Source organism: Manis javanica, chromosome 6, assembly GCF_040802235.1.
Source record: "Manis javanica isolate MJ-LG chromosome 6, MJ_LKY, whole genome shotgun sequence".
Lineage (NCBI taxonomy): Eukaryota > Metazoa > Chordata > Mammalia > Pholidota > Manidae > Manis > Manis javanica.
Genome location: NC_133161.1, coordinates 53,837,770 through 53,864,786, shown reverse-complemented (window position 1 = coordinate 53,864,786; position 27,017 = coordinate 53,837,770). Strand labels below are relative to the sequence as shown.

Here is a 27,017-nt window from a genome sequence, read left to right as displayed (position 1 = left end):
TCTTTTTGTTGATGTGGTGGATGATGCTGATGGATTTTCGAATGTTGTACCATCCTTGCATCCCTGGGATGAATCCCACTTGATCATGGTGTATGATCCTTTTGATATACTGTTGAATTCTGTTTCCTAATATTTTATTGAGTATTTTTGCATCTACATTCATCAAGGATATTGGTCTGTAATTTTCTTTTTTGGTGGGGTCTTTGCCTGGCTTTGGTATTAGGGTGATGTTGGCTTCATAGAATGAGTTTGGGAGTATTCCCTCCTCTTCTATTTTTTGGAACACTTTAAGGAGAATGGATATTATGTCTTCTCTGTGTGTCTGATAAAATTCTGAGGTAAATCCATCCGGCCCCGGGGTTTTGTTCTTGGGTAGTTTTTTGATTACCATTTCAATTTCTTTACCTGTAATTGGTTTCTTTAACTTTTGTGTTTCTTCCTTGGTCAGTCTTGGGAGGTTGTATTTTTCTAGGAAGTTGTCCATTTCTTCTAGGTTTTCCAGCTTGTTGGCATATAGGTTTTCATAGTAGTCTTTAATAATTTTTTGTATTTCTGTAGAGTCTGTCATGATTATTCCATTCTCATTTCTGACGCTGTTGATATGTGTTGATTCTCTTTTTCTCTTAATAAGTTTGGCTAGAGGCTTATCTATTTTGTTTATTTTCTCAAAGAACCAGCTCTTGGTTTCATTGATTTTTGTTATTGTTTTATTCTTCTCAATTTTGTTTATTTCTTCTCTGATCTTTATTATATCCCTCCTTCTGCTGACTTTAGGCCTCATTTGTTCTTCTTTTTCCAGTTCTGATAATTGTGATGTTAGACTATTCATTTAGGATTGTTCTTCCTTCTTCAAGTGTGCCTGGATCGCTATATACTTTCCTCTTAGGACTGCTTTCGCTGCATCCCACAGAAGTTGGGGCTTAGTGTTGTTGTTGTCATTTGTTTCTATATATTCCTTGATCTCTATTTTGATTTGTTCATTGATCCACTGATTATTTAGAAGCATGTTGTTAAGCCTCCACATGTTTGTGAGCCTTTTTGTTTTCTTTGTAGAATTGATTTCTAGTTTTATACCTTTGTGGTCTGAAAAATTGGTTGGTAGAATTTCAATATTTTGGAATTTACTGAGGCTCTTTTTGTGAGCTAGTATGTGGTCTATTCTGGAGAATGTTCCATGTGCACTTGAGAAAAATGTATATCCTGCTGCTTTTGGATGTAGAGTTCTATAGATGTCTGTTAGGTCTATCTGTTCTAGTGTGTTGTTCAATGCCTTTGTGTCCTTACTTATTTTCTGCCCCGTGGATCTTTCCTTTGGGGTGAGTGGTGTGTTGAAGTCTCCTAAGATGAATGCACTGCAGTCTATTTCCCTCTTTAGTTCTGTTAGTATTTCTTTCACAAATGCTGGTGCTCCTGTGTTGGGTGCATATATATTTAGAATGGTTATATCCTCTTGTTGGACTGAGCCCTTTATCATTCTGTAGTGTCTTTCTTTATCTCTTGTTACTTTCTTTGTTTTGAAGTCTATTTTGTCTGATATTAGTACTGCAACCCCTGCTTTCTTCTCACTGTTGTTTGCCTGAAATATGTTTTTCCATCCTTTGACTTTTAGTGTGTGCTTGTCTTTGGGTTTGAGGTGAGTTTCTTGTAAGCAGCATATAGATGGGTCTTGCTTTTTTATCCATTCTATTACTCTGTGTCTTTTTATTGGTGCATTAAGTCCATTTACATTTAGGGTGACTATTGAGAGATATGTACTTATTGCCATTGCAGGCTTTAGATTCGTGGTTACCAAAGGTTCAAGGTTAGCTTCTTTAGAATCTTACCACCTAACTTAGCTCACTTATTGAGCTGTTATATACACTGTCTGGAGATTCTTTTCTTCTCTCCCTTCTTATTCCTCCTCCTCCCTTCTTCATATGTTGTATGTTTTGTTCTGTGCTTTTTTTAGGAGTGCTCCCATCTAGAGCAGTCCCTGTAGGATGCCCTGTAGAGGTGGTTTGTGGGAAGCAAATTCCCTCAGCTTTTGCATGTCTGGGAATTGTTTAATCCCACCATCATATTTAAATGATAGTCGTGCTAGATACAGTATCCTTGGTTCAAGGTCCTTCTGTTTTATGGCATTAAATATATCATGCCATTCCCCTCTGGTCTGTAGGGTTTCTTTCGAGAAGTCTGATGTTAGCTTTATGGGTTTTCCTTTATAGGTGACCTTTTTCTCTTTGGCTGCCTTTAAAACTCTTTCCTTGTTCTTGATCCTTGCCATTTTAATTATTATGTGTCTTGGTGTTGTCCTCCTTGGATCCTTTCTGTTGGAGGTTCTGTGTATTTCCGTGATCTGTTTGATTATTTCCTCCCCCAGTTTGGGGAAGTTTTCAGCAATTATTTCTTCAAAGAGACTTTCTATCCCTTTTCCTCTCTCTTCTTCTTCTGGTACCCCTATAATACGGATATTATGCCTTTTGGATTGGTCACATATTTCTCTTAGTATTGTTTCATTCCTGGAGATCCTTTTATCTCTCTCTATGTCAGCTTCTATATGTTCCTGTTCTCTGGTTTCTATTCCTTCAATGGCCTCTTGCATCTTATCCATTCTGCTTACTCTGTGTCTTTTTATTGGTGCATTAAGTCCATTTACATTTAGGGTGACTATTGAGAGATATGTACTTATTGCCATTGCAGGCTTTATATTTGTGGTTACCAAAGGTAACCTTCAATGGCCCCTTGCATCTTATCCATTCTGCTTATAAATCCTTCCAGGGTTTGTTTCACTTCTGTGATCTCCTTCTTGACATCTGTGATCTCCCTCTGGACTTCATCCCATTGCTCTTGCATTTGTCTCTGCATCTCATCCCATTGCTCTGGCTCTGCATCTCTGTCAGCATGTTCATGATTTTTATTTTGAATTCTTTTTCAGGAAGACTGGTTAGGTCTGTCTCCTTCTCAGGTGTTGTCTCTGTGATCTTTGTCTGCCTGTAGTTTTGCCTTTTCATGGTGATAGAGATAGTTTGCAGAGCTGGTACGAGTGACAGCTGGAAGAGCTTTCCTTCTTGTTAGTTTGTGACCTTCCTCTCCTGAGAGAATAGCGACCTCTAGTGGCTTGTGCTTGGCAGCTGTGCGCAGACAGGGCTTCTGCTTCCTGCCCGTTTGCTATGGAGTTTATCTCCACTGTTGCTGTGGGTGTGGCCTGCCTCGGGCCGCTCCTCCAAAATGGTGGAGTCCGGTTGGAGGGGGGGACGGCCGGGAGTCTATTTATCTCCTTAAGGGACCTCTGTGCTTCCTGCTGCCTAGGGGGTTACAGTGCCCAGAGATCCCCAGATTCCCTGCCTCTGGGTTAAGTGTCCTGTCCTGCCCCTTTAAGACTTCCAAAAAGCACTCTCCAAACCAAAACAACAACAACAGCAACAATGAAAGAAAGATAAAAAAGGAAAAAAAAGAAAAAAATTAAATAAATAATTTTTTAAAAATAAATAAAAAAGGGGAAAATGCACGCGATTTTCTTTGACCTCAGGCACTGGTCTCAGGCATCTGCTCACCGGTCTTGCTGCCCTGTTTCCCTAGTATTGGGGTCCCTGTCCCTTTAAGGCTTCCAAAAAGCACTCGCCAAAAAAAAAAAAAAAACCGCTCCCGTTTCTTTTTCTCCAGCTTCGGCCTCAGGCACCCGCTCACTGGTCCTGCCACCCTGTTTCCCTAGTATCCAGGACCCCACGCATGCACTCTGTCTGTGCTCTAGTCCGGAATGCTGGGGCTGGGTGTTCAGCAGTCCTGGGCTCCCTAGCCCTCCTTGCTGATTCCTCTCCACCCACCAGGAGCTGGGGGGAGGGGCGCTCAGGTCCTGCCTTGTTGGGGCTTGTATCTTACCCCCTTTGGGAGGCACTGGGTTCTTGCAGGTGTGGATGTGGTCTGGATGTTTTCCTGTGTCCTCTGGTCTCTATTTTAGGAAGAGTTGTCTTTGTTATATTTTCATAGATATATGTGGTTTTGGGAGGAGATTTCCTCTGCTCTACTCATGCCACCATTCTGGCTCCACCCCTCTTCAGCTTTCTTTATAGGCTCTTTCTCTTCATCCCAAATTCTACTGTGTTTGGAGGCTCCATGAGCTCATTCCTTGGTCCCCTTCTCTTCTTTATCTATACCTCATTCTCTCTCCATGCGTGGTCTCAGCTAGTCCTTTGTTTTAATTACCACCTATAAGCTGAGGACTTTCAAATTTACATCTCTAGCCAAGACACTCTCCAGTGATTTAGACTCTCATTTTCAGCCTCTTATGTAATATCCACTTTGATGTTTAATAGGCATCTCAGACTTATCATGTCTAAATCAAAACACTTGATCACTCCTGCAAATCTGTTCTTCTCCCACTCTCCCACATCTGTAAATTACCCCCACCCACCGATTACTCAAGTCAAAAATCTAAGGAGTTATCCTTAACGTCTCCTTCCTGCATTCCTCACATCTAGTATGCATTGGCAAATCCTGTTTGTTGTATTTCCAGCATTTTTCTGGAATCTGTCCACTTATTTGCATATTGGCTGCTATCAATCACCCTCACCCAGGGCCCTTTCCTTCTCACCTTGGCCATTGCAATAGCCTCCTAATCAAACTGCCTGTTTCCATTGTTGTCACCTCCATTCACCTTCCACAGAGGAATGAAAGTGATCTTTTAAAAAGTTGAACAGATAAGGTCATCACATGCTTAAATCCTCCAGTGGTCTTTTGTTTCTCTTAGAATAAAACTTGTGCAGTACATTGTGGCTAAATGCCCTATGATATTTACCAATTTTTCAAACCTAGTTATTTCATACCATTTTGGACTTCTTTTGTTCCTGGAACATGTTAAGCTTTTTCCTGCCTCAGACCTTATTACTTGTTCTTTTCTCTCCCTAGAATGCTGTTCTTCTAGCTCTTTTTATAGCTGGCTCCATTTCACCTTTTGGATCCCAGCTATATCACTTCCTCAAATTTTTCTTAACCACTCTATCTGCACTAGCTCTCCCAATCCACCTTTACCCACCAGTTATTCTGTAACCTATTACCCTGTTTACCTCCTTCATAGAACAACCTGAAATTCTTTTACTTTGTGTATTGTCTGTCTCCTCCCATCAGAATGTAAACATTTCATGAATAAGGGCTTACTACTTGCTCGTGACTGTATCTCTAAAACCTTACACATAGTAGATACTTATGATACAGTGATTAAATGACTACTTTTTTATCTGATCTACTATTAGGTATTTAGATTGTTTTCAGCTTTCCTATATTGCTGTTAATACTACAATGACCAGACATCTAGATTAATCTTTTTACATATTTCCTTAGGGTAAATTCCTTAAGTTGAATTTTGTATTGAATGGTATATATATTTTATACAATGCTGTTGACTACTATCATTTCCTTTTTTGTTTGTTTCCTTTTTTTATTGAAGTATCATTTATTACTATCATTTCTTTACCCTCCTGTTCCACATACAGGTATCTTAATTATTTCAGTGTAACCTTTTCAAATGAAAGTATTAAAATATGCTGAAAGGAAATATAAATAGCAAATATGTTTTAAATTACTAATTTCTGCTAATAAGGTAAGAGAGACATGATCTAGAATTCTTACTTGGAAAACCTAGATTCCTATATTAAATGTACTTCATTTTTTCTCCTGGAGGTTTATTTTTAGTTATTTTAAGAGTTCTAGAACAAATGCTCTCAATCAACTATAATGGTGGATTTCTTTTTCTTTTCTTTTTTGGTAACAAAGAAAAAAGTTGTACTTTGCTTTCACTAATATTTCCAATAATCTTTTTTCAGGTTGACCCTGTATTATATTGTAATAGGAGTTACTGCCTTGGTTTTTGGCTATATGTAGATTTTCCTTTTGGGCTATAACTGCAGCATAGACCAAGAGAATTCAAAAACAGTTTTTCATTCAGTTCTGGCACAGGACATCAGCTGGTTTGATGGCTGTGACATCAGTGAACTTAACACTCACATGACTAAGAGGATGAATGTATAATATGTCAATTTTGTTTTCATATATGATTTATAAATGACTTAATTGCTTTTATTTACTTGTTTCAGTGCCATCAACAAAATCAACCATGGCATGGGAGGCAAGATTGCTCTGTTGTTTCAAAATATATCTACTTTTTCTATTAGCCTGGCGATTGGTTTGATGAAGGGCTGGAAACTCACCCTGGTGACTGTCCACATCTCCTCTTACAATTGCTTCAGTGGCCATGTTTTCTAGGGTAGGCAAGATGGCTAATGCAGTGTTGTCTGGAAGCGTGAACTAGATGGTTTTATGGATTTGTCCCAAAAAAGGCTGTTCAATTCATTTCCTATGTCCCAAAATAGAAAGAGATATTACAAATCACAAATACCTTTGATTTAGTTCACCATTAATCACCTATCTCCAAGTTATTTGGCTACAAAGAGGTTGTTCTTAATGTCTTAATAACATTTTAAAAATTCCTCTTCATTTAGTAGCCTAATACAGCTTCAAATAATATCATGAATAAAGTATTATGCCACTACACATTGGATGTTGGGAGAGTCTTATGTGTTCTAAATTCCAAAATACATGTGTTGCAGCTCATTTCACTAGAACATAATGAGAAAATCCTCAAATAGTAAATACCCAAACTCTTTTTATGTCAGCCACTTGAAGTTTGTATTTTATTACAAGGCTCTGAATTACATTTAAAATATCTGCTATTGTCTGTTTTTATGTACAGTATAAATCTGTTTCAATTTTTTGACAAATTATACATTTGCATTTAAAATTATATTTTTAGAACTATTATACTGTAGGTATATTAAAGACATTAATTTATTTACAGCCTTGTTTTGGAACCAGTATTCTGCATGAAGCTCCAAAACAACTGAGTCCCTAGTATCTCTCTCCAAATGGAGTCCTTGGTGATTTTATCAATGTATATTCTCAATTCCTAAATAAGAGACATGGGGTATTCTTGAGGGATGGATGGAATTCTTAATTTTGCAAACCTAATTGTTCTTTGTGAAAATCAAAACCATAAAATCCACTGAGTTTATTTGCTAGCAATATACAAATTCAACCAAATAAGAATTTTAACAATAAAATATCCTATGGTTGAATAATTCCTTTACAATAGGCTTTTATGTTTAGGTAACACATCTCTATTTAGTGTGACTTCTAGTCTGGACTTTGTAACCCACGCCAAAATCTTCATCCCCAGCTTACTTGAAATGAGGACCCCTTAGCAGGAAGATTACCCACAGTATGATACTACAATCAGAGCCTCAACTTAACTGCCCAGGGAAGTGAAGTGAACAAAATTTTAAAAAAACAACACTGGGGATCTTAAACTCTGCTGTTACAGTAACTGATTCTGAAGAGGAAGCAAGTAAAGGTCAAGGTTATCCAAATGATTAAAGAAGCCAGATGGTTTCTAGCTCCCTTAAGTTCAATTTGGCAAACATTTATTGAATATTTGTTGTGTACAAGACTTTTCGATAGGTGCTGCTTCCACTTCAGTGATATATTATAGGAATCGTTATCTTTAAGTGAATTCAGAAAATAATGAGTATTACTGAGCTTATTCTACCTTCTGTCTTTAACAACCATTAGAGCATATCTTATGTAAAATGAGACCCAATTATGTGGAATGTATTTTCAAAATAGATAGGTTTGTTAATGGGAGTAGGCAATGGTTGCAGACTCACAGTTCAAAGGAAATTGTCCTCATGTTCCCTTTCATTGAACCATTGTGCTAATTACTAAATTAAATCCTCAACTAATTAAAGGAGTAGTAAGCGGGATGTATAATAAAAAGGTACACACAATCTGATTTTAAATTTTTGAAAAATCAGGTCAACCTGCCTAATACAAGAATGATCTTCTCTCTCTCTCTCTCTGAAATCTCACCTCAAGTGTTTGAAAATAAAGCGTTTACTATGCAGGCTGAACTATACAATAATAGCTTCAGGGGCCATACTCCAGACACATGCAGAATCATCTTCCTCTTCCTGCCGCAACTTTTTGGCCTGTACCCTCTGGGAACCTTGTTTTTTACATAATAAAACAAATCAAGTAAAATGATGCTCACAAATTTCCAAAGTGCCCCCAAAAAGAACTGTGTCCCTAACATCCTTCTCCAAACCAAGTCTTTCTCGATTGTATTAATATAGATACCATCCTCTAAGTCTTATTTTTAAAATACAGGGAAAAACAATGAAGCTCTACTTATAGAAGACAAAATAAGGATTTAGCTTCTAGGTTACATTAGGCTAAGCTCTTCACTGCTGTGAGACTTTAAAATGTCAGTTAATATCTCTGACATTATTTTCCCCACTTGCAAAATGGTGAGGTTAGATTAAGTGATATCAAGTACCTTTTTAATAATAAAATTCTGTTCTAGGTTCTACTTGAGTTCAATTCTCTTCACATTGTTACTACCCCACAGTCATTCTTTGATTAACTATGTTCATGGTTTATTACAGAAAATCATCTCATTGACCAGTAAAGAATTAAATGCCTATTCCAAAGCTGGGGCTGTGGCAGAAGAAGTCTTGTTATCAATCTGAACAGTTATAGCCTTTGGGGCCCAGGAGAAAGAAATTCAAAAATCTGTCCCTTTAATTATGACAATATATGCTTAGTTTTATTACTCCGGTCTATTAATTGTGTTTTGTCTTTTTACTGTATACGAAGAATCTAAATTCTTTTGGCATAAAAAGGGCTATAGTTTTGAAACTCTCTCTTGGTGCTGTGTACTTCTTTATGAATGGAACCTTTGGTATGGAACCTCCTTGATTCCTAGTGGAGAACTCGGTTATACCATCAGAACTGTTCTTGCTGTAAGTCTGGCCTAGATAATCTTTCCTTACCTAGAGTTTAGTAAAAATGTCTCTTTGAATGATAATGAATATTCAAAGAGTCATGTTTTTAACAAACATGATTCTTTTAGAAGACTCACTTATAGAATTCTTCACTGAGATAAAGAGATTTTTTAATCAATCAGGCAAATTCTTTCAGTTTTGCTGAGATAAGATGGCACTCTACATTCACCTTGATAAATGCCTTCTCTCTGGAAATATTCTATAAATTGGACTCTCCTGTCCTTTCTCTGTACTCTCAGCATATAGTAATATTAAAAGCAGACTATATACAGCTCTGTCCAACACCACAATTTAGAGTTTTTTAAAGTCTTAAGTGTTATGCATTAAATTTGAATTTATTCAGTTATCCCCCCAAGTCTCAACAATAAATAGATCAGTTCAGAATTAAGAGCCATATGTCTTACTGAAATGAATTGATATGGCATATATACTTGAATTCTTGTTTGGCCTTTCCATTCTGTATAGATTTCTTTTCTCTTGACTCAAGTCATCTTTTGAGACTTTCATAGTTAAGACTTTAAACTATTCATTTATTCATATGAACAAGAGGAATTTGGGACACATCCTTGCTCCTCAATTTATGTGTGACTGGGCAAGTGACTTGCTAAGCCTTAGCTTCTTCATCTGTAAGACAGAGAAAATAGCACCTAACTTGTAGGGTTCCTTCCTTATTTGACCTTTTGCAGAGATGTGTCTGTATGAAAATGGACAGATGTCCTGTAATACAAGAATTCAGAAAGTTGGACAAAAATAGTACAGTGTATCTAAGCTAGTGAAATCTATCATACCCTCTCCATAAAGCTCAAGAGGTTGACCAGCAGAACAGCACAAATCACCTGCTCACTCAACCAGATTCATATAGAGACAGCAGTCCTCAGTAAGCAGATTTTCCTACAGCTTCCTGGCCAGTGATAACAACAAGGCTATGGGACAATCACAGCCATCCCACATGAAGAAAAAGTGAAGCATAAGCTTGGATTAATTTGTATTTTCTTCATATTTGGCAGCAGCTCCCATTCTTTCCCACTAATTTCTCTAATATCTCTCTGAACTCTAACAAGGATATATTTCATTCTCTTGTCTCTATTTTTTAACTGAGGACCGACATTCTTTTTGTTGTTGTTGTTCGTGTAGGTTTTCTTTAATGTTATCCGTAATAGTTATTGCATTGAACCAGCAGCCCCCAACTATGAAATCTACATTATAGCCCAAGGAGCAGCCTTTATTGTTTTCCAGGTTATTGTTAAGGTATGACTTCTAATGGCACTGAAAGACAACTACCATTACTGCAAGAAAGAAACCAAAAAGCAGGCACACTCACTTCAATAAAATAAAAAGAGGAGAAAAAAACATATTAGGCAATTGGCAATGGAGAGATTGTTTTAACTCTTCTACAAGGATATTGTGTTTTATTGAAACCTTCATGTCTAACTCAATGTACTTCTTAAGCAGAAAATAAAACTTTGTAAAAGAAAAACATCTTTAAACTATTTTTAGGATATAGAGAGTGTCAACTTTAATTCCTTGAAAATTTATAACATTCTTTATTTTTCCAAGAACCCTACTACAGATAACTTTTCAACAACAAGGCATAAGCCAGAATGCATAGGAAGAACTGTGGAATGTTAAAATGTTTCTTTCAGTTATCCATCAAGACCATTTATCAAGATAGGTTAAATTTAATTATAGAATTGTGCCGTTTTCTGATACTATCTTCTATTGTCTAAGGTTTCCTCTTATGAGATTATTTACGACCATTTTGACCAAGATTTGGCTACTTTGCTTAGAGACTTGCGGGGAAAGGAAGAAAATATGAGAGGCTGAGAGTGACAGAGAAAGAAGTAAGAGGGAAGAAAGAGTGGGCGGAGGGAAGGAAAGAAGGAGAGGTGAATAATGGACAGATAACTATGGAAGAGCTAGTTAACATTTTGCAGCATCCTTTCTATACTCAACTGACTAAAGCATTTTCAACTCCCTGAAATTCCTTCATTCTGCATTTGGGAGCACAACAAAATGTCCTGGATTGATGGTGCCACCTCCTGGAGGTCCCTGGATGTTATCTTGCTAAATACAGATGACTCATTTTAACCACCTAGTTTTTAACCAGAGAAATGATGCACATGCTGTGCCTTTCCCTTCTGCCTTTAAAGGGCTTTTACTGCATCAGCATTTGTTTGTGCTTTGTTTCTTGCTTTCACACACACACACACACACCATACACCTCCTCCATCATTGACAAGTTCTTGTGAAAATTTCTATAGTCTTCCTCCTTTCATTTTTATTAGTGTATTTATGCAAAAAATAGTTACTATTAAAGATTACAAAGAGTAATTCTAATAAAATACCTGTTTCATAGAAAAAGAACATGATTTTAAGTGAAATTGATAAAATTACTAATGCTGTCAACCTCTAATGCCCTTTAAAGTGTCCAAATGCTCCCTGCATAATTTACATCAAAAAAGATCTACCTACTACTTCCTTATTTTTCCCTAAGTCTTTGATTGAAATTCTCTTTTCAAAGCTCTTTTAAAAAATTTTTTTGTTACTTAATTACCATTATTGTAATAATGTAGGCTTCTGCCATTTTTCTTAACATAAATATATTTTTTCTAACATAAATGCAACCCATTTTGCCACTACATTTGGGTTGGTTTCCTGAAGACTTAATCACCAATTGTGCCATCATTTTGTATGGTAAAGTGCCCTCTGAGTTTTAAACAAGTATTTTTTAAATGAACATTTGAAACATAGCCCTTTTTGTTAAGCTTAAGAATGAATAATAGTTTTAAAAAGGTGAAGTCCACCTACTTTATATAAACAAAACACAGATTCTTCCAAAGGAAAGAACAGAAACCAATTCTAGAGTGAAATGCAGGTGGGAGAAGAATTAGTTTCACCAGGGGTTTCCAATTTCTCACCTCTTTTAGAGAATTTTTCTCTGCTTGGCCCTTTGAAGGTTTTATATTTTATACTCTTATTTAAAGAGTCCATTTTCTTACACATGGGAAGATCAAAGTGAGAAAACCCAGGGAGAGATTCCCATGTTTGGGGCCAAATACATACAAATGCAAGCAAAGAGTTTCTCAGTGGGATTGCTATTGTCATTTTGGAAGGGTAATTATTTGTGAAGCTTCTCTCCCATTGCATATCCCTGGGACACTAAATGCTGGTAGCAACCCCCAGTTATTGAGACAGTTTTAAAAGGGTTCCCCAAAAGTTGAAGTATCCCCTTGAGATACACCCCTAGAGAGGAAAGGTCTCTAATGATGGTATCCCATTCTTGGGAGTCCCTAAGGAGTCTGGCCAGGTGTTTTACTTTGAGTGTTTTGCAATAACTTTAAATGTATTCTTGTAAAGAACTTCCTTTAGTACCTCACAAAGATATCTGGCAAGATTTTATTCATTCGTTGCAAACTAAATAAAACTTTGACTAACTTGGTAAGTCATGAAATTCACAGAACGTATTTCAGTTGCAAATGTGAACAGTTTGCTGTAGCTACTTAATATTCTGAGTACTCTTGATTTAGATCTCCTCTTTAGATAACAGAGATGATGAGAGATTCTTTCATTAGTTTCCAAAATTATGTAGGGTGTTATTATAGACATGTACATGAAACAAACATAACATTAAATTTATTTATTTATTTATTTATTGTTTTTGGATCTATAGTGATGAACACTTGGATCCTTATCTGGAATTCTACCTTTTTCTAAACCTGAAAACATATTTTATTTTATTTTATTTTTTTGGTTTTATTTTTTTATTAAGGTATTATCAATATATACTCTTATGAAGGTTTCACATGAAAAAACAATGTGATTATTACATTTACCCATATTACTATGTCCCCTGCCATACCTCATTGCAGTCACTGCCCATCAGTGTAGTAAGATGCCACAGCCACTATTTGCCTTCTCTGTGCTACACTATCTTCCCCTGATCCCCCCCACACCATGTATGCCAATCATAGAGACTAGCAATTAACATTAAATTTATTTCCACAGACAAATTCATTTTCTGTTTACAATTACACATAAAATTTCTGAAAATATGTAAATCATATTCTCACTTGTCTTGGTTTTATGGAATTTTCTTCCCATACATTCCAATAGATTCTGAAAGGCCTGCATCTCAAAATTAAATCTGGAGAGACAGTAGCCTTGGTTGGCCCCAATGGCAGTGGGATGAGTACAGCGGTCCAACTTCTACAGAGGTTATATAATCTGGACAATGGCTTTCTAAGTACACCTTGCAAAATCACGCATAGTCCACATAATGAGATTTGGAAATACCATCTATTACAGAGAGCTTACAGTTGCGTCAACTTTTAATTTTTAACACTAAAGCAGGGAAAGAAATCATATTATTTTCTTTCCTGCATATTAATTCACTCAACAAATATTTACTGAACATCTACTATGTGCCAGATATTGTTCAAGCATTTCAGTTTTTCAAAACATCCCAGATGAATATCTGTATTCTTTTGTAGAAGATAAGCTTTAATTTTTTTGTCATCCATAATGTCACACTTAACTTTCTTGCCCTTGTAAATGGCATAGAGGATGAGACTATGATAGTCAGAGAAGCATAATTCTTAATGTTTCTTTTCAAAATTTTCAACTGTTATTTTTAAAAGAAAACCTACTCTCCTAGAGCTTGATGTCACTTAAATTTGACTTTATAAATCTTGATTGGGAGTATACTAGACTCATGAATCCATGCTAATATTGAATAAATAAATTATTATATAATGCACTCCATACATAAAACAGTTACATAGAATACCCACTCTCAGGCAGAATACCAGAGTTGCTGAGTATATTATGAGTTATAATTATCATACTTTGGCTTCTGTCACTGGAATATACCAGGGTAATGGGTAATGGCACTATCTATGGAGAATACAGTGTTCATTTACTATTATTTATAACAATGAATAGAAGACACTGTTGCCTATTGCAGGGGAGTGGAGTGTTGAAGAGAAGGAGGGTATTTCCTAGAAAAAAAATGCAAAGGTCACATCAGTCTTAAAATAACAAAACTGAACTTTGTTACAGGTATTTACATGATAATATTTGTGGTTCCTGGAGTTTAGATCTTCCTAATACCTAATTTGTAGATCTTAGGATAAAGGTATTCTGGTAGTCTGGCTAGATTTTTAAGTGAATTTTGTGAAAGTTTTATAGGTTACCATCTACCAGAAAAAGTCTGTTGACAGTATGCATACTATAAATATTTCATTAAAAATTCAGTCATTCTTTGATTCCTGACATACCCTGCTCCTCAGCTCCTGTTTTGGAAAAAGGCTGTAAACCCAGTGCAGTAAAAGGCATCACATGATTCTTTCCTTTGTATTGCCAGATCTCAGTGGACAGGAATGACATCAGAACTTTAAATGTGCAGCATTATCGAGAACATAATGGAGTGGTCAGCCAAGAACCTGTTTTATATGGGACCACCTCTAATAACAATATTAAATATGGATGAGATGGTATGACCAATGAAGAGATTGAGACAGAAGCAAAGGAAGCAAATGCTTATGATTTTATAATGTAATTTCCAAATGTAAGTACACTGTGTAGCCTGTGTCCTTAGCTTTGAGCTAAAGCAATGCAGTATTCCAAAATAAGATAACAAAACAATAACTTCTGCAGAATAGGAGGAGTATGATCAATTTTGGTTTGTCCTAGATGAAACATCTATAAATGAAAGCATGGTAACAACCAAAAGAAGAAATGCATCATTGAAAAGTCAATTTTTAAAGATCATATTTAGTTCTTACTGGTTCTCACTACAAATGGAAAAGTAAAAAATGAATGGACGTATTAAGATATAATAAAGAAATATGAGACAAAATCATCACTCCAAGCTGAGGAGTGATGTCTGCAAAATGTTGATTTGCAAGGCCACCTTGTGGCTAAGAGTGGGAATGTCACATCCAGTGTTCAGATTGTTCCTGTGATAAGGCAATAGGAAAACTATGATCATTTTTAGAAGCACATGAGCTAATATTGAAAAAGAAATATGAAATAATACTTGGAAAGAGATATAATAAGCTAAAGTTATTGGTATCAGGGCATATAAGATACTAACAGGTATTTAGAATTGATAGCTATAAAACCATTTATTTACATTTCTCAAAGTATTCATTCATCACTATAACCTAAAATTATTGTGGGGAGCACCTGTGAAATATGAAAGCATAAGAAATTAAAATGCAGATAAAATTCCACCATCCCATAAAATTACAATAACAAAAAAGTTTATCTTAATGGATCTACAATACACACTCCAGGGTCATAATAATTTTGTTCTTTTTAAAAAAAAAATTTGTTATGCCAGGAATTGCCTTCTATCTCTGTATTTATGGTCACTGTTAGGATAGCAAATTCATTAAGAGCTTAAGGTCATTCTTTGCCTGTGGCATGGAAAAACTTAGACTTCCTTTCTTTGAACTTTCGACACTTTCTATGACTTCCTTTCATCAAAACACCAATGATCTTCAGTTTCCCACTTGGAATTAGGGAATTTCTGGGGCCTCTTAAATCATACCCTGTAAGTTGCTACTTGCTTTTATTAGAAGTCCAATATTTACACAAAGATGTCCCTTCCTATAATCCAATAGTAAATTCTAAAGATATAATCCAAAGAACAAATTAAAGGTTTATCATGATAGAAACTAAATTCCACAGCCATGGTTAGCCAGAGAAATAAGAACAAGCACAAAAACAAATAAGACTTTCAGAAGTGGTTAATTCATACAAGTGAAAAATTGGGGAAAGCTATGCTCAAAAATAAGTATCATTACTTTTTCTATGATATACACTTTTTTAATTAATATACTAGGATTAACTGATACTTGCAAGCTAGCCTTTTCCATAAACAACCATGAAACTGGTTGAAATATATGAGGCAAAGGACAGTTGTTTCCAAGCATTGGATGAGAACTTGCACAAAACTGTGATTCCTGAGAGAGAGAAAACTCATGATGAAATTCCATGAATTTGCCACATTCTGCTTGAGAACAAATTTCTGACCAAATTTCTGTGAATTGGAATCCAGACAAAACACGGCAGTTCACTGAGCTGAAAGGCAGAAATAGAATTTCAGGGCCGCTTAAGCAGCTACAGAGGAGTAACAGAGCTGTAGAGTTGAGATGGGGTCAGAAATCCATGTAGTCATCGCTCAGGAATCCTTATCTGAGGATAAGACTACCTAACATCTAGGGAGCAGATGCTTCAAAGCTGGGAACAGAACAGAGATACTAGAAGTCAAGCAGCATGTGGGGATGCTGGAAGCACAGTTCAGCCAGACTGGACAGATCAACATTAACACTTTTTTAATACCTCAGGCATATAATAACTCACACACACACACACACACACACACACACACACACACACACAAAAGCTACACCTTCTGAATAAAGACCACAGCTTAAAGTAAGGCTGACTCTAGACCTGCCCTAACAAATCCTAAAACCAAGCCACGGCAAGATCCCTAGAGGAGACAGAACTTGGAGGTTGGGTCCTGCCAAGTTTTGAGACTTTCCACAGATTCACTCCAACAAAGCATAAAACCAAGATTACACAAGTTCAGAATGATCAGTCAGTATTTTAATTGCCACTAGAACAAAAGTCAACATTTTTTTTCAGAAGGAAACATAATTCAGAGTCCCACACCACAATTTAGTATATATTCTACAATAGCTAGATATGCAAAGAAACAGGAAACCATGATCCATAGGCAAGAAAACATTATCTGAATGTTTATGCGCTTTAAGAAAGCTTTAAAATGCATGAGGCAAAAAACTGATAGAATTGAAAGAAAAAATAAACAAATCCACAATTTTAGTTGGAGTCTTTCATACTTGATAGAACAAGTAGGCAGAAAATCAGTAAGGATATGCACTACCCAAAAAATACTATCAACCAACTAGATCTGACTGACATTTATAGAACACTCCACCTAATAACTGCAGAATACATTCTTCTCGAGAACACCTGGAACATTCATCACAGTAAACAATATTCTGGGCCATTAAAAAATATGCAGTTTCAAAGAAAACATGTAAAATATGTTCTCAGACCATAATAGAGTTAAAATATAGAAGTCAATAACAGAAATATATCTGAAAATCCAAAAATACTTAAAAATAAAATAACTTCTAAATAATCTATGGCTCAAAGAGGAAGTTTCAAGGAAAATTAAAAACCATTTTAAATTAAGTAAAAAAATTAAGCAAACAATATTTGTGGAATACAGTTGAAGCACTATTTTAAAAGAAACTAATAGCATTAAGTGCTAATTTTAGGGAAAAAACGGCATAAAATATGTAAACTAAGTTTCCACCTTGAGAAATCAGCACACAAAGAGCAAATCAAACCCAAATCAAGCAGAGAGAGGGAAGTAATAGAGTAGAAATTAGTGAAATTAAAAACAGAAAAGCATTATAAATGATCACTGAAACCAAAAACTACTTCCTTGAAAAGATAAACAAAATCAATAAAACTACAGCAAGAATCAAAAAAGAAAAGCAAAATAAATTACCAATATCAGGAATGAAATAGTATATACGACTATTGATCCCAAAGACATTAAAAGATTAATATAGGAATACTGTGAACAAAGTAATGCATATAAATTTGACAACTTAGATGAGAGTCAATTCCTTGAAAGACACAAACTACCAAAACTCACTTGAAAATAAATCCATAACCTTAGTTAAGACATATAGCTATCAAAACAATCAATTGGATCTCTAAATAGTAGTAACAATTATGGTAGCAAACTGAAATTAAAACTGTCAGTGGCATTCACAACAGTATCAAAAACATAAGTTAGAATAAATTTAATGAATGATATGTAAGTCTTCTTTGTGAAAATGTAAAAACATTGTTGAGAAAAATTAAAGAAGATTTAAATAAATAAGATATGCCTTAATCATTGATTTAGAGATTCAACTTAAGAAATGCATTCTCCCATCAACAAAGGAAGGTCAAAAACCACATGATAATCTCCATAGATGCTGAAAAGGCATTTGACAAAATTCAACATCCATTCATGATAAAAACTCTCAACAAAATGGGTGTAGAGGACAAGTACCTCAACATAATAAAGGCCATATATGACAAACCCACAGCCAACGTCATACTTAATAGTGAGAAGCTGAAAGCTTTTCCTTTAAGATTGGGAACAAGACAAGGATGCCCACTCTCCCCACTTTTATTCAACATAATTCTGGAACTCATAGCCATGGCAATCAGACAACACAAAGAAATAAAAGGCATTCAGATTGGTAAGGAAGAAGTTAAGCTGTCCCTGTTTGCAGATGACATGATATTGTATATAAAAAACCCTAAAGAATCCATTCCAAAACTACTAGATCTAATATCAGAATTCAGCAAAGTTTCAGGATACAAAATTAATACACAGAAATCTGTTGCATTCCTATACACTAACAATGAACCAGCAGAGAGAGAAATCAGGAAAACAATTCAATTAATAATTACATTAAAAGGAATAAAATACCGAGGAATAAACCTAACGAATGAAGTGAAAGACCTATACTCTGAAAACTACAAGACACTCATGAGAGAAATTAAAGAAGATACTAATAAATGGAAACATATCCCATGCTCATGGATAGGACATGGCCACCCTGCCTAAAGCAATCTACAGATTCAATGCAATCCCTATCAAAATACCAACAGCATTCGTCAACAAACTAGAGCAAATAGTTCTAAAATTCATATGGAACCACAAAAGACCCCGAATAGCCAAAGCATTCCTGAGAAGGAAGAATAAAGCAGGGGACTACACTCCCCAACTTCAAGCTCTACCACAAAGCCACAGTAATCAAGACAAGTTGGTGCTGACATAAAAACAGACCCATAGACCAATGGAACAGACTAGAGAGCCCTGATATAAACCCACAACATATGGTCAATTAATATATGATAAAGGAGCCATGGATATACAATGGGGAAATGACAGCCTCTTCAAAAGCTGGTGTTGGCAAAACTGGACAGCTGCATGCAAGAGAATGAACCTGGATTATTGTCTAACCCCATACACAAAAGTAAACTCAAAATGAATCAAAGACCTAAATGTAAGTCATGAAACCATAAAACTCTTAGAAGAAAACATAGGCAAAAATCTCTTGAATATAAACATGAGCAACTTTTTCCTGAACGCATCTCCTCGGTCCAGGGAAGCAAAATCAAAAATAAATAAATGGGACTGTATCAAGCTAAAAAGCTTCTGTACAGCAAAGGACACCATCAGCAGAAGAAAAAGGCATCCTACAGTATGGGAGAATATATTTGTACACAACATATCCAACAAGGGGTTAACCTCCAAAACGTATAAAGAGCTCACATGCCTCAACACCCAAAAAGCAAATAAACCTATTAAAAAATGGGCAGAGGATATTAACAGACACTTCTCCAAAAAAGAAATTCAGATGTCCAACAGGCACATGAAAGATGTTCCACATCACTAATCATCAGGGAAATGCAAATTAAAACCACAATTATGTCACCTCACACCAGTTAGGATGGCCAACATAGAAAAGACTAGGAACAGCAAATGCTGGCGAGGATGCGGATAAAGGGGAATCCTCCTACACTGCTGCTGGGAATGTAAGCTAGTTCAACCATTATGGAAAGCAATATGGAGGTTCCTCAAAAAATTAAAAATAGAAATACCATTTGACCTGGGAATTCCACTCCTAGGAATTTACCCAAAGTAAACAACTTCTCAGATTCAAAAAGACATATGCATCCCTATGTTTATCACAGCACTATTTACAATAGCCAAGATATGGAAGCAACCTATGAGTCCATCAGTAGATGAATGGATAAAGAAGAGGTGGTACATATACACAATGGAATACTATTCAGCCATAAGAAAGAAACAAATCCTACCATTTGCAACAACATGGATTGAACTAGAGGGTATTATGCTCAGTGAAAGAAGTCAGGCAGAGAAAGACAAATACCAAATGATTTCCCTCATTTGTGGAGTATAACAATGAAGTAAAACTGAAGGAACAAAATTGCAGTAGACTCACAGACTCCAAGAAGGGACTAGTGATTACCAAAGGAGAGGAGTTGGGGGAGGGCGGGTGGGTAGGGAGGGAGAAGGGAATAGTGAGGTATCATGATTGGTGCACATGGTGTGGGGGGTCACGGGAAATACAGTGTATCTCAGAGAAGACAAATACAGACTCGGTGGCATCTTACTACACTGATGGACAGTGACTGCAATGGGGTATGGGCGGGTTTGATAATAAGGGTGAATGTAATAATCACATTGTTTTTTCATGTGAAACCTTTGTAAGAGTGTATATCGATGATACCTTTGTAAAAAAAAATGCATTGTTCCAAAATTGATAATTTTGATATCATACCAATCAAAACCCCATAAGTCTTTTTTGTGTGCAGAAATTGACATGATGATTCTAAATTTATTTGGGTGTTAAGGGACCAAGAAGAGCCAAAACCATTTTGAAAAAGGAACAACAAACTGGAAGACCTACTCTATCTAGTTTTAAGACAACACTTAGGGCAGTGGTAATGGCAATACAGTAGATGTATAGATGGATGGATCAGAATAGAGAATTCAGATATATCTAGACTCACATATATCTAATTAATTGATTTTTGAAAAGGCCAGTGTAATTTACTGGGGGAAAAGAATGATCTTCTCAAGACGTAGTGCTGGAAAAATTGGATATCCATGTGGGTAAACATAATCGAAAGTGGCCCTTACTTAACACCATACACACACTAATTTGCCATGGACCTTAGACCAAATGTAAAAACTTAAGGCATCAAACTTTAAAAATAAAAACTTAGGGGAAAATCTTTGTGACCTTGAGGTAGTCAAAGATTTCTTAGAAAGCATTTACTATTAAAAAGAATGATAAACTGGACTTTACTGAAATTGAAACCTTTAAAAAGACACCATTTAGAAAATAAAAAGGCAAAGAAACACGAGTGAAAGAAAATGTTCACAATACACAGATCTGACAAAGAACATGTACCCAGAATACATACAGAACTCTTAAAACACAGTAATAAGACCCCCAAAAAATGGACCAACACTTGAACAGAGATTTCACACACACACACACACACACACAAAGAAATCAAATGAGCAATATAGAAGTGAAAAATACCTAACATTGTTTGTCGCCAGGGAAATCTGAAGTAAAACCACAGAGATACCATTTCACACTCATTAGAATGGCCAAAATAAAAAGAATACGAATAATAACTTTGGTAAGGATGTAAACCAATTAGATCTCTCATTTATTCTGAATAAGATGAAATTAGAACAATCATTTTAGAGCAATTTGACAGTTTATTAAAATGTTAAACATACACTTACAGCTCAGCATTCTATTGCTATATATTTTTCCAAAAGAAATGAAAGTATGACATCACATACATGAATGTTCATAATCGTTTTATTCATAATATTCAAAAATTGGAGAAAATCCAAATATTCACCAGTAGCTGAATAGATAAACAAATTTTGAGTACTATAGGGTTGCCAAATGAAGTACAAGATTTTCAGTAAAATTGAATTTCAGATAAACAATTTTTTAGTATACATATATTCCAAGTATTGTATGAAATATATACTAAAGTGTAAAATTTATACTTATATTTAGTATAAATGCACTAAAAAAAATTTTGCTGCTTTATCTGAAAATCAAAATTAACTGAGCTCCATCCATTTTTTTCCTGTTTTTTTTGCATTTGCTAAATCTGACAACTCAAGGTAAATTCACATTGTGTGGAACATTGCTCAGCAATAAATAGGAGTGAATTATTGTTACACACAAAATGGATGAATCTCAAAATATGCTAGGTAAAAGAAGACAAACCAAAAAAGTACAGACTTCAGTTGCAGCAAGACTGCAGAATACAAGGTTAATATACAAAAGTCAATCACTTTCCCATGTGTCAGCAATGGAACAAGTGAAATTTGACATTAAAACACAAGACCAAAGATTGGAGACTGAAGAGAACTAGGCTTGAGATGGATTAATGACTGTGCATTGAGCATTGACCCCCCTATACAGAATTTTATTGTTAACAACCATTTGATCAATAAATATGAGAGATGCCCTCTCAAAAAAAAAAACACACACAAGACCACTTACATTAGCACCCAAAAAAATGAAATACTTATGTATAAGTCTAACAAATATGTACAAGATCTACATAAAGAAAACTACAAGACTCTGATGAATGAAATCAAACAAAAATAAAATAAAAGGAGAGGATATTCCATGCCAAAACATCTGTTCTTCCCAACTTGATCTATAGATTCAGTTCAATACCAGTCCAAAACCCAGGAAGTTATTTTGTGGTTATCAAACTGATTCTAAAGTTTATATGGAGAGGCAAGAGACTCAGAATAGCCACACAATATTGAAAGTTAGAGGACTACACTATCTAACTCCAAGACTTACTGTAGAGATAAATTACTCAACACAGTGTGGTATTGGTGAAAGAACAAATAGATCAATAATAAAACAGAATAAAGAGTCCAGAAATAGACCAATATAAATATAATCAACTAATCTATGACAAAAAAGCAAAAGCAATACAGTAGAACAAAGATAGTCTTTTCAGAAACAAATGGCACTGTAACAGTTGTACATCCACATGTAAAAAAATGAATCTAGTTAAGACCTTATAGGTTGATACTGAAGTCTTCCTTATCCTTACAGATTCTGTATACTTGTTCTATAAATAATTGGAGAAGGGGTATTGAATTATCCAACTATTATTATGGATTTGTGGATTTGTCCTGGTAGTTGTATCCATTTTGGTGTCATGTATTTTGAAGTTCTGGTATTACCTGTGTAAACATTCAGGATCATCATGTCCTTCGATGAAATGACCCCTTTATCATTATGAAATAAACTTCTTCATTCTGATTATGTCCTTTGCTTTTTAATCTATGTTGTCTGATATGAATATGACCACTTTAGCTTTCTTTTACTTAGTGTTAGCATGTTATATCTTTTTCCATCCTTTTATTATTGACCTATTTATGTCTTTATATTTAGAATGTGTTTCTTGTAGGTGGCATATAGTTGTATCTTATCTCTTGTATTCAATCTGATAATCTCTGGCTTTTAAGTGGAGAATTTAAACTATTTAAGTATAATGTGATTATTGATATGATTAAATTTAAGTAGATTATCTTGCTATTTGTTTTCTGTTCTTGGTTTCTGTTTTCCTCTGTTCTGCCCTCATTTGGATTAACAGAATTTTTCATGATTCCCTTTTATCTCTTGGGAGCTTATGAGCTATAACTCTGTTATTCCAGTGATGGGTTTAGGGTTTACAGTATACACCTTTAACTTATCACAATCTACCTTCAAATGATATTCTATCACCTCTCATATAGTAAAGGGACTTACATTAGTATACTTCCATTCTTCCATTTTTGGCCTTTAATCATAAAGTGTGACTATTTTCAGTTTTTCATAATAGCATTTGTTGCTCATATGTCAATATATGTTACTGATAGGAACAAACTCTACAAAAAAAGAACATATTTTTCCAATTTTAGCTTTCCTGCCTTCACTATTTTCTTAGCTTTCTCTTCAACAAAAGTGAAATGCATGTACATTAAATAAAATTGAGATAATTGAGACAAGAATACAACCCATATGCCCAATAATTAACTACAATAATTAAATAATCTTTTATTCTGAGAAGTTTCCTTCTCTTATAGAGTTGGTATGGAAGACTATGAAAGATATACTCTTCTGCTTCATCAGATTCATCTACTGCAATGGAGAGACCCTTTTCAGAAGATAGAGAACACCATTCCAGATTATAGTACCAGTCCTTCCAGTGACTAGTTGAGGACTTGTGCAAGCTCCTTAATTTTTCTGAGCTCCAGTTTCCTTTTCTGTAATAGATAAGAATAAAAATATAGACAACAAAAGTAATATAGCAGTAGTACTAAATAGTGACAATATTACCCATCAGTTCTTCTGGTATGCCAAAAGTATCAGTTACTATGCTAGGCATTAATAAAAAACACATTACCTCAAGAATATAAAGACAAGATCAGCAGTAAAGCTGGAAGACTTAGATTAAAAAGTATCAAGGCCTATTTTAAATCTATAATATTTAAAGCAGTGTAGCATTTCTTTAATAGTAGACAAATTGAATAGTAGAATGTATACAGAATACAAAACAGACATAAAATTATGATCACCTGATTTAATGACAAAGACAGCTCTACAGTGCAATGGAGAAAGGATGGTCTTTTCAAAAAATATTGCTGGGAAAATTTTTTAACTACATGGGGAAAATGTACATTGACTCCTACTTGACATCATACACAAAAATCAATTTGAAAGGCTAATGATGAAGATGATAAAAGAGAAAAATGTGACATTGGAGCAGTTAATCATTTATTAAATAGGACACAAAAAATATAAACAATTAAAGTTTATAGATTGGTCTCCATTAGTTTTTTATTGAAGCATAGTTGATATACAATCTTATATTAGTTCCATTTATATAAAATATGAAAGAAAATCAAAACTATGCTGTTAGAAGTCAAAATAGTGATTACCCTTGGTGTGGATCAATAGTAACAGTGATTGGAAAAGAGCCTGAAGAGGATTTCAGGGTGCAGGCAGTGACCTGTTTCTTATTGTGGTTACTGTGAATCTGGATGTATTTGGTTTGTCAAAGTGCATTAATCTGTACACTTAACATGTACTTTTCCTTATGTATTTGATACATGTAAGAGAGTTAAAAACATATATTACCTTGAATCTGTGCCCAACTAATTAACTAATATACCCATTCTACATATAAAGAAAATGGGAATTAGTGAGTGTAAGTTACTTGGTTACTTTTAGTTGCTAATAGCTAGATACCTATTGCATTGCTCAGATTAAATGGTCTTTAGTTTCCTTTCTAGTTCTAAAAGACTTTGATTTTATAAATCCACCAATTTGGAATAGAATTAACTTTCTGACTTTCTTTTAATTTCTATTGGCCTTCCTAAAACTTCCTGAATTCCTAAAATTTCCAAATTTGTCTATCCAAAAATAAGATTCTTTGATATTTAAACTAATACAAAAAATTTTCTTGAGTATTGCAGAGTTTGTTACTTCTACTGATTTTACACTTATTTTTTATACTTACTGTTTTGTAGGTAAGCAAAGGTCAGACTACCATTGTGGTAGCCGACTGAGTTTCCACTATTCAAAGTGCAAATCTGATTGTGATAAAAGATGCGATGGTGGTAGAAAAAAGAACACATGCTGAACTAATGGCAAGACAAGGTCTATATTATTCACTTACAATATTATAGGTAATGTTCATATGACACAATATATGTTAGCAGGGATTTTTTTCTTTTAACTTATCAGAGAACATACCACACCACAAAACAGAAGTCCTGAATTATAGTTTTAGATTTCACAAAGCAACCAAGGTTGTTTTAATAGTTCCTCAGTGAAGAAATTCAGTGTAACTAAAATCCTCAGCATTGTGTTAGATAACATGATGAAAGTTAAACTAATGGGTACATAGCACCAAATATTTGCCAGGCTACACTACATATAGGCTTCAAAGCTTGTATGTAGCAGATCCAGAACAGTCTAACTATATCACTGTGATCTTTTCATTAGAATAAAATGAAATACAACAAACAATCCCTACTTAAAGACTTAAAACTTACCTATTGAGAAAATGCAGAATCACATATACAGATGTTACAAGTTATGGAAATAAGAAGCAAGATTGATAAGAAGAGCTAGATTGCCCATGGAAGGTTTCATGAAGAGCCTTGAAGGATACCAGGTAGAAGTTGGGAAGGGAGAAGTGTAGGTAGGTTGGACAGGAGCCTGGAGGTAAGAAAGAACTTGGTGTGAACCAAACAGAAAAGACACCAGCCTTCCATGAGTAAAGATGAGTGTGGAGGAAATCATGGAAAAGAGTTGGATAATTAAGGTCAGATCATGGAAGTTCTTAGAAGCTAGGCAGATGGGTTAAGACTTACTGGACAGGAAGCACCTAACATAGTGCCTAGCACACAGTCAGCACTCAATAAATATCTGCCAAATAAAAGGATGCACACATGAATTGATACCTTGCACATGCCACACATTTTACAGGTAGACTGGAAAGCTCAGGTTGGGTGATCAAGAGGAGGCACGATAATGATGGAAGTGACAAATTCTTGTTTTTTAGGATCCATATTTCTTCATGCCATATGATACATCCTACTGGATTTCACATAGTTTGTTCATGAGGTCACATTAGGTAAGTAATAGTGATTTGGCTCCAGCTAACTTCATTCTGGCCCAGCCTTCCCTTGACTTGTAAGGTAGCCTTTTTTCTAACAGGTGTTCTACAGACATCTAATCTCAACCCTTTTCAGTTTATTTTACTACTTCAACTTTCTGATTATATTTTTTGTATCAGTATTATCTCACAAATCAGGAAATTTAGAAAATCGTGAGCCACCATCTCATCACCAAATATAAAACTTCACATTTCAAACCCTCGCTTTCTCCACAGTACTAGAATAAGGTATTTTTAAAACACATCCTACAAAGCAATGACAGTTTAAAAACAAGTTTGAAAATATAATGTCATATTGATTTAAAAACTCCCTGGTTCCAATTTTATTTCATGATTGACCATATTTTTCTTTAAAAATAAAGGCTAGGTGGTATCTGCCAGTTGAATTGCATGATTTTTTCCATTGTTGACTTAATAATTTATGAAGTTATTAGTTCAATATTTTCAAGCTGATATGTGTAACAATAAAAGAAAAACTCTGCAGTCAAATTAACTCTATTTTGAGATTTTTTGGAACCACTACACTCAGATCTTTATTTGAAGAAACACATCCTTATTTTTCATTATAAATAAACAAGTTTTAGTATGTATGCATCTCTACCTGCTTTTATTTCATTTTTATGTGGAAACTCACCAAAGGAATATGTATGTAAATAATTATGTATGTTGAAGACAAATAAAGCATTAATCTTCATGGTTTGAATTTATCTGAAAACCTTGACTAAATAATGCTAATTGTAATAATAGTAATATAATAAAATGCCAACAATAATTCTAAGC

General features: G+C 34.9%; 1 protein-coding gene across 1 annotated transcript in view; it reads left to right on the top strand.

Moving 5' to 3' along the window:
* ABCB5 (ATP binding cassette subfamily B member 5) overlaps positions 1-27,017 on the top strand; it is an 89,872-nt gene that overhangs the window by 21,840 nt on the left and 41,015 nt on the right. The window contains 13 exon segments of the mRNA XM_073239997.1: positions 5,799-5,853; positions 5,855-5,906; positions 5,909-5,987; positions 6,069-6,191; positions 6,193-6,238; positions 8,472-8,596; positions 8,673-8,761; positions 8,764-8,828; positions 10,005-10,118; positions 10,428-10,536; positions 12,982-13,113; positions 14,240-14,436; positions 25,084-25,242. Of these exon segments, the coding sequence (XP_073096098.1) occupies positions 5,799-5,853; positions 5,855-5,906; positions 5,909-5,987; positions 6,069-6,191; positions 6,193-6,238; positions 8,472-8,596; positions 8,673-8,761; positions 8,764-8,828; positions 10,005-10,118; positions 10,428-10,536; positions 12,982-13,113; positions 14,240-14,436; positions 25,084-25,242 (1,345 nt within the window).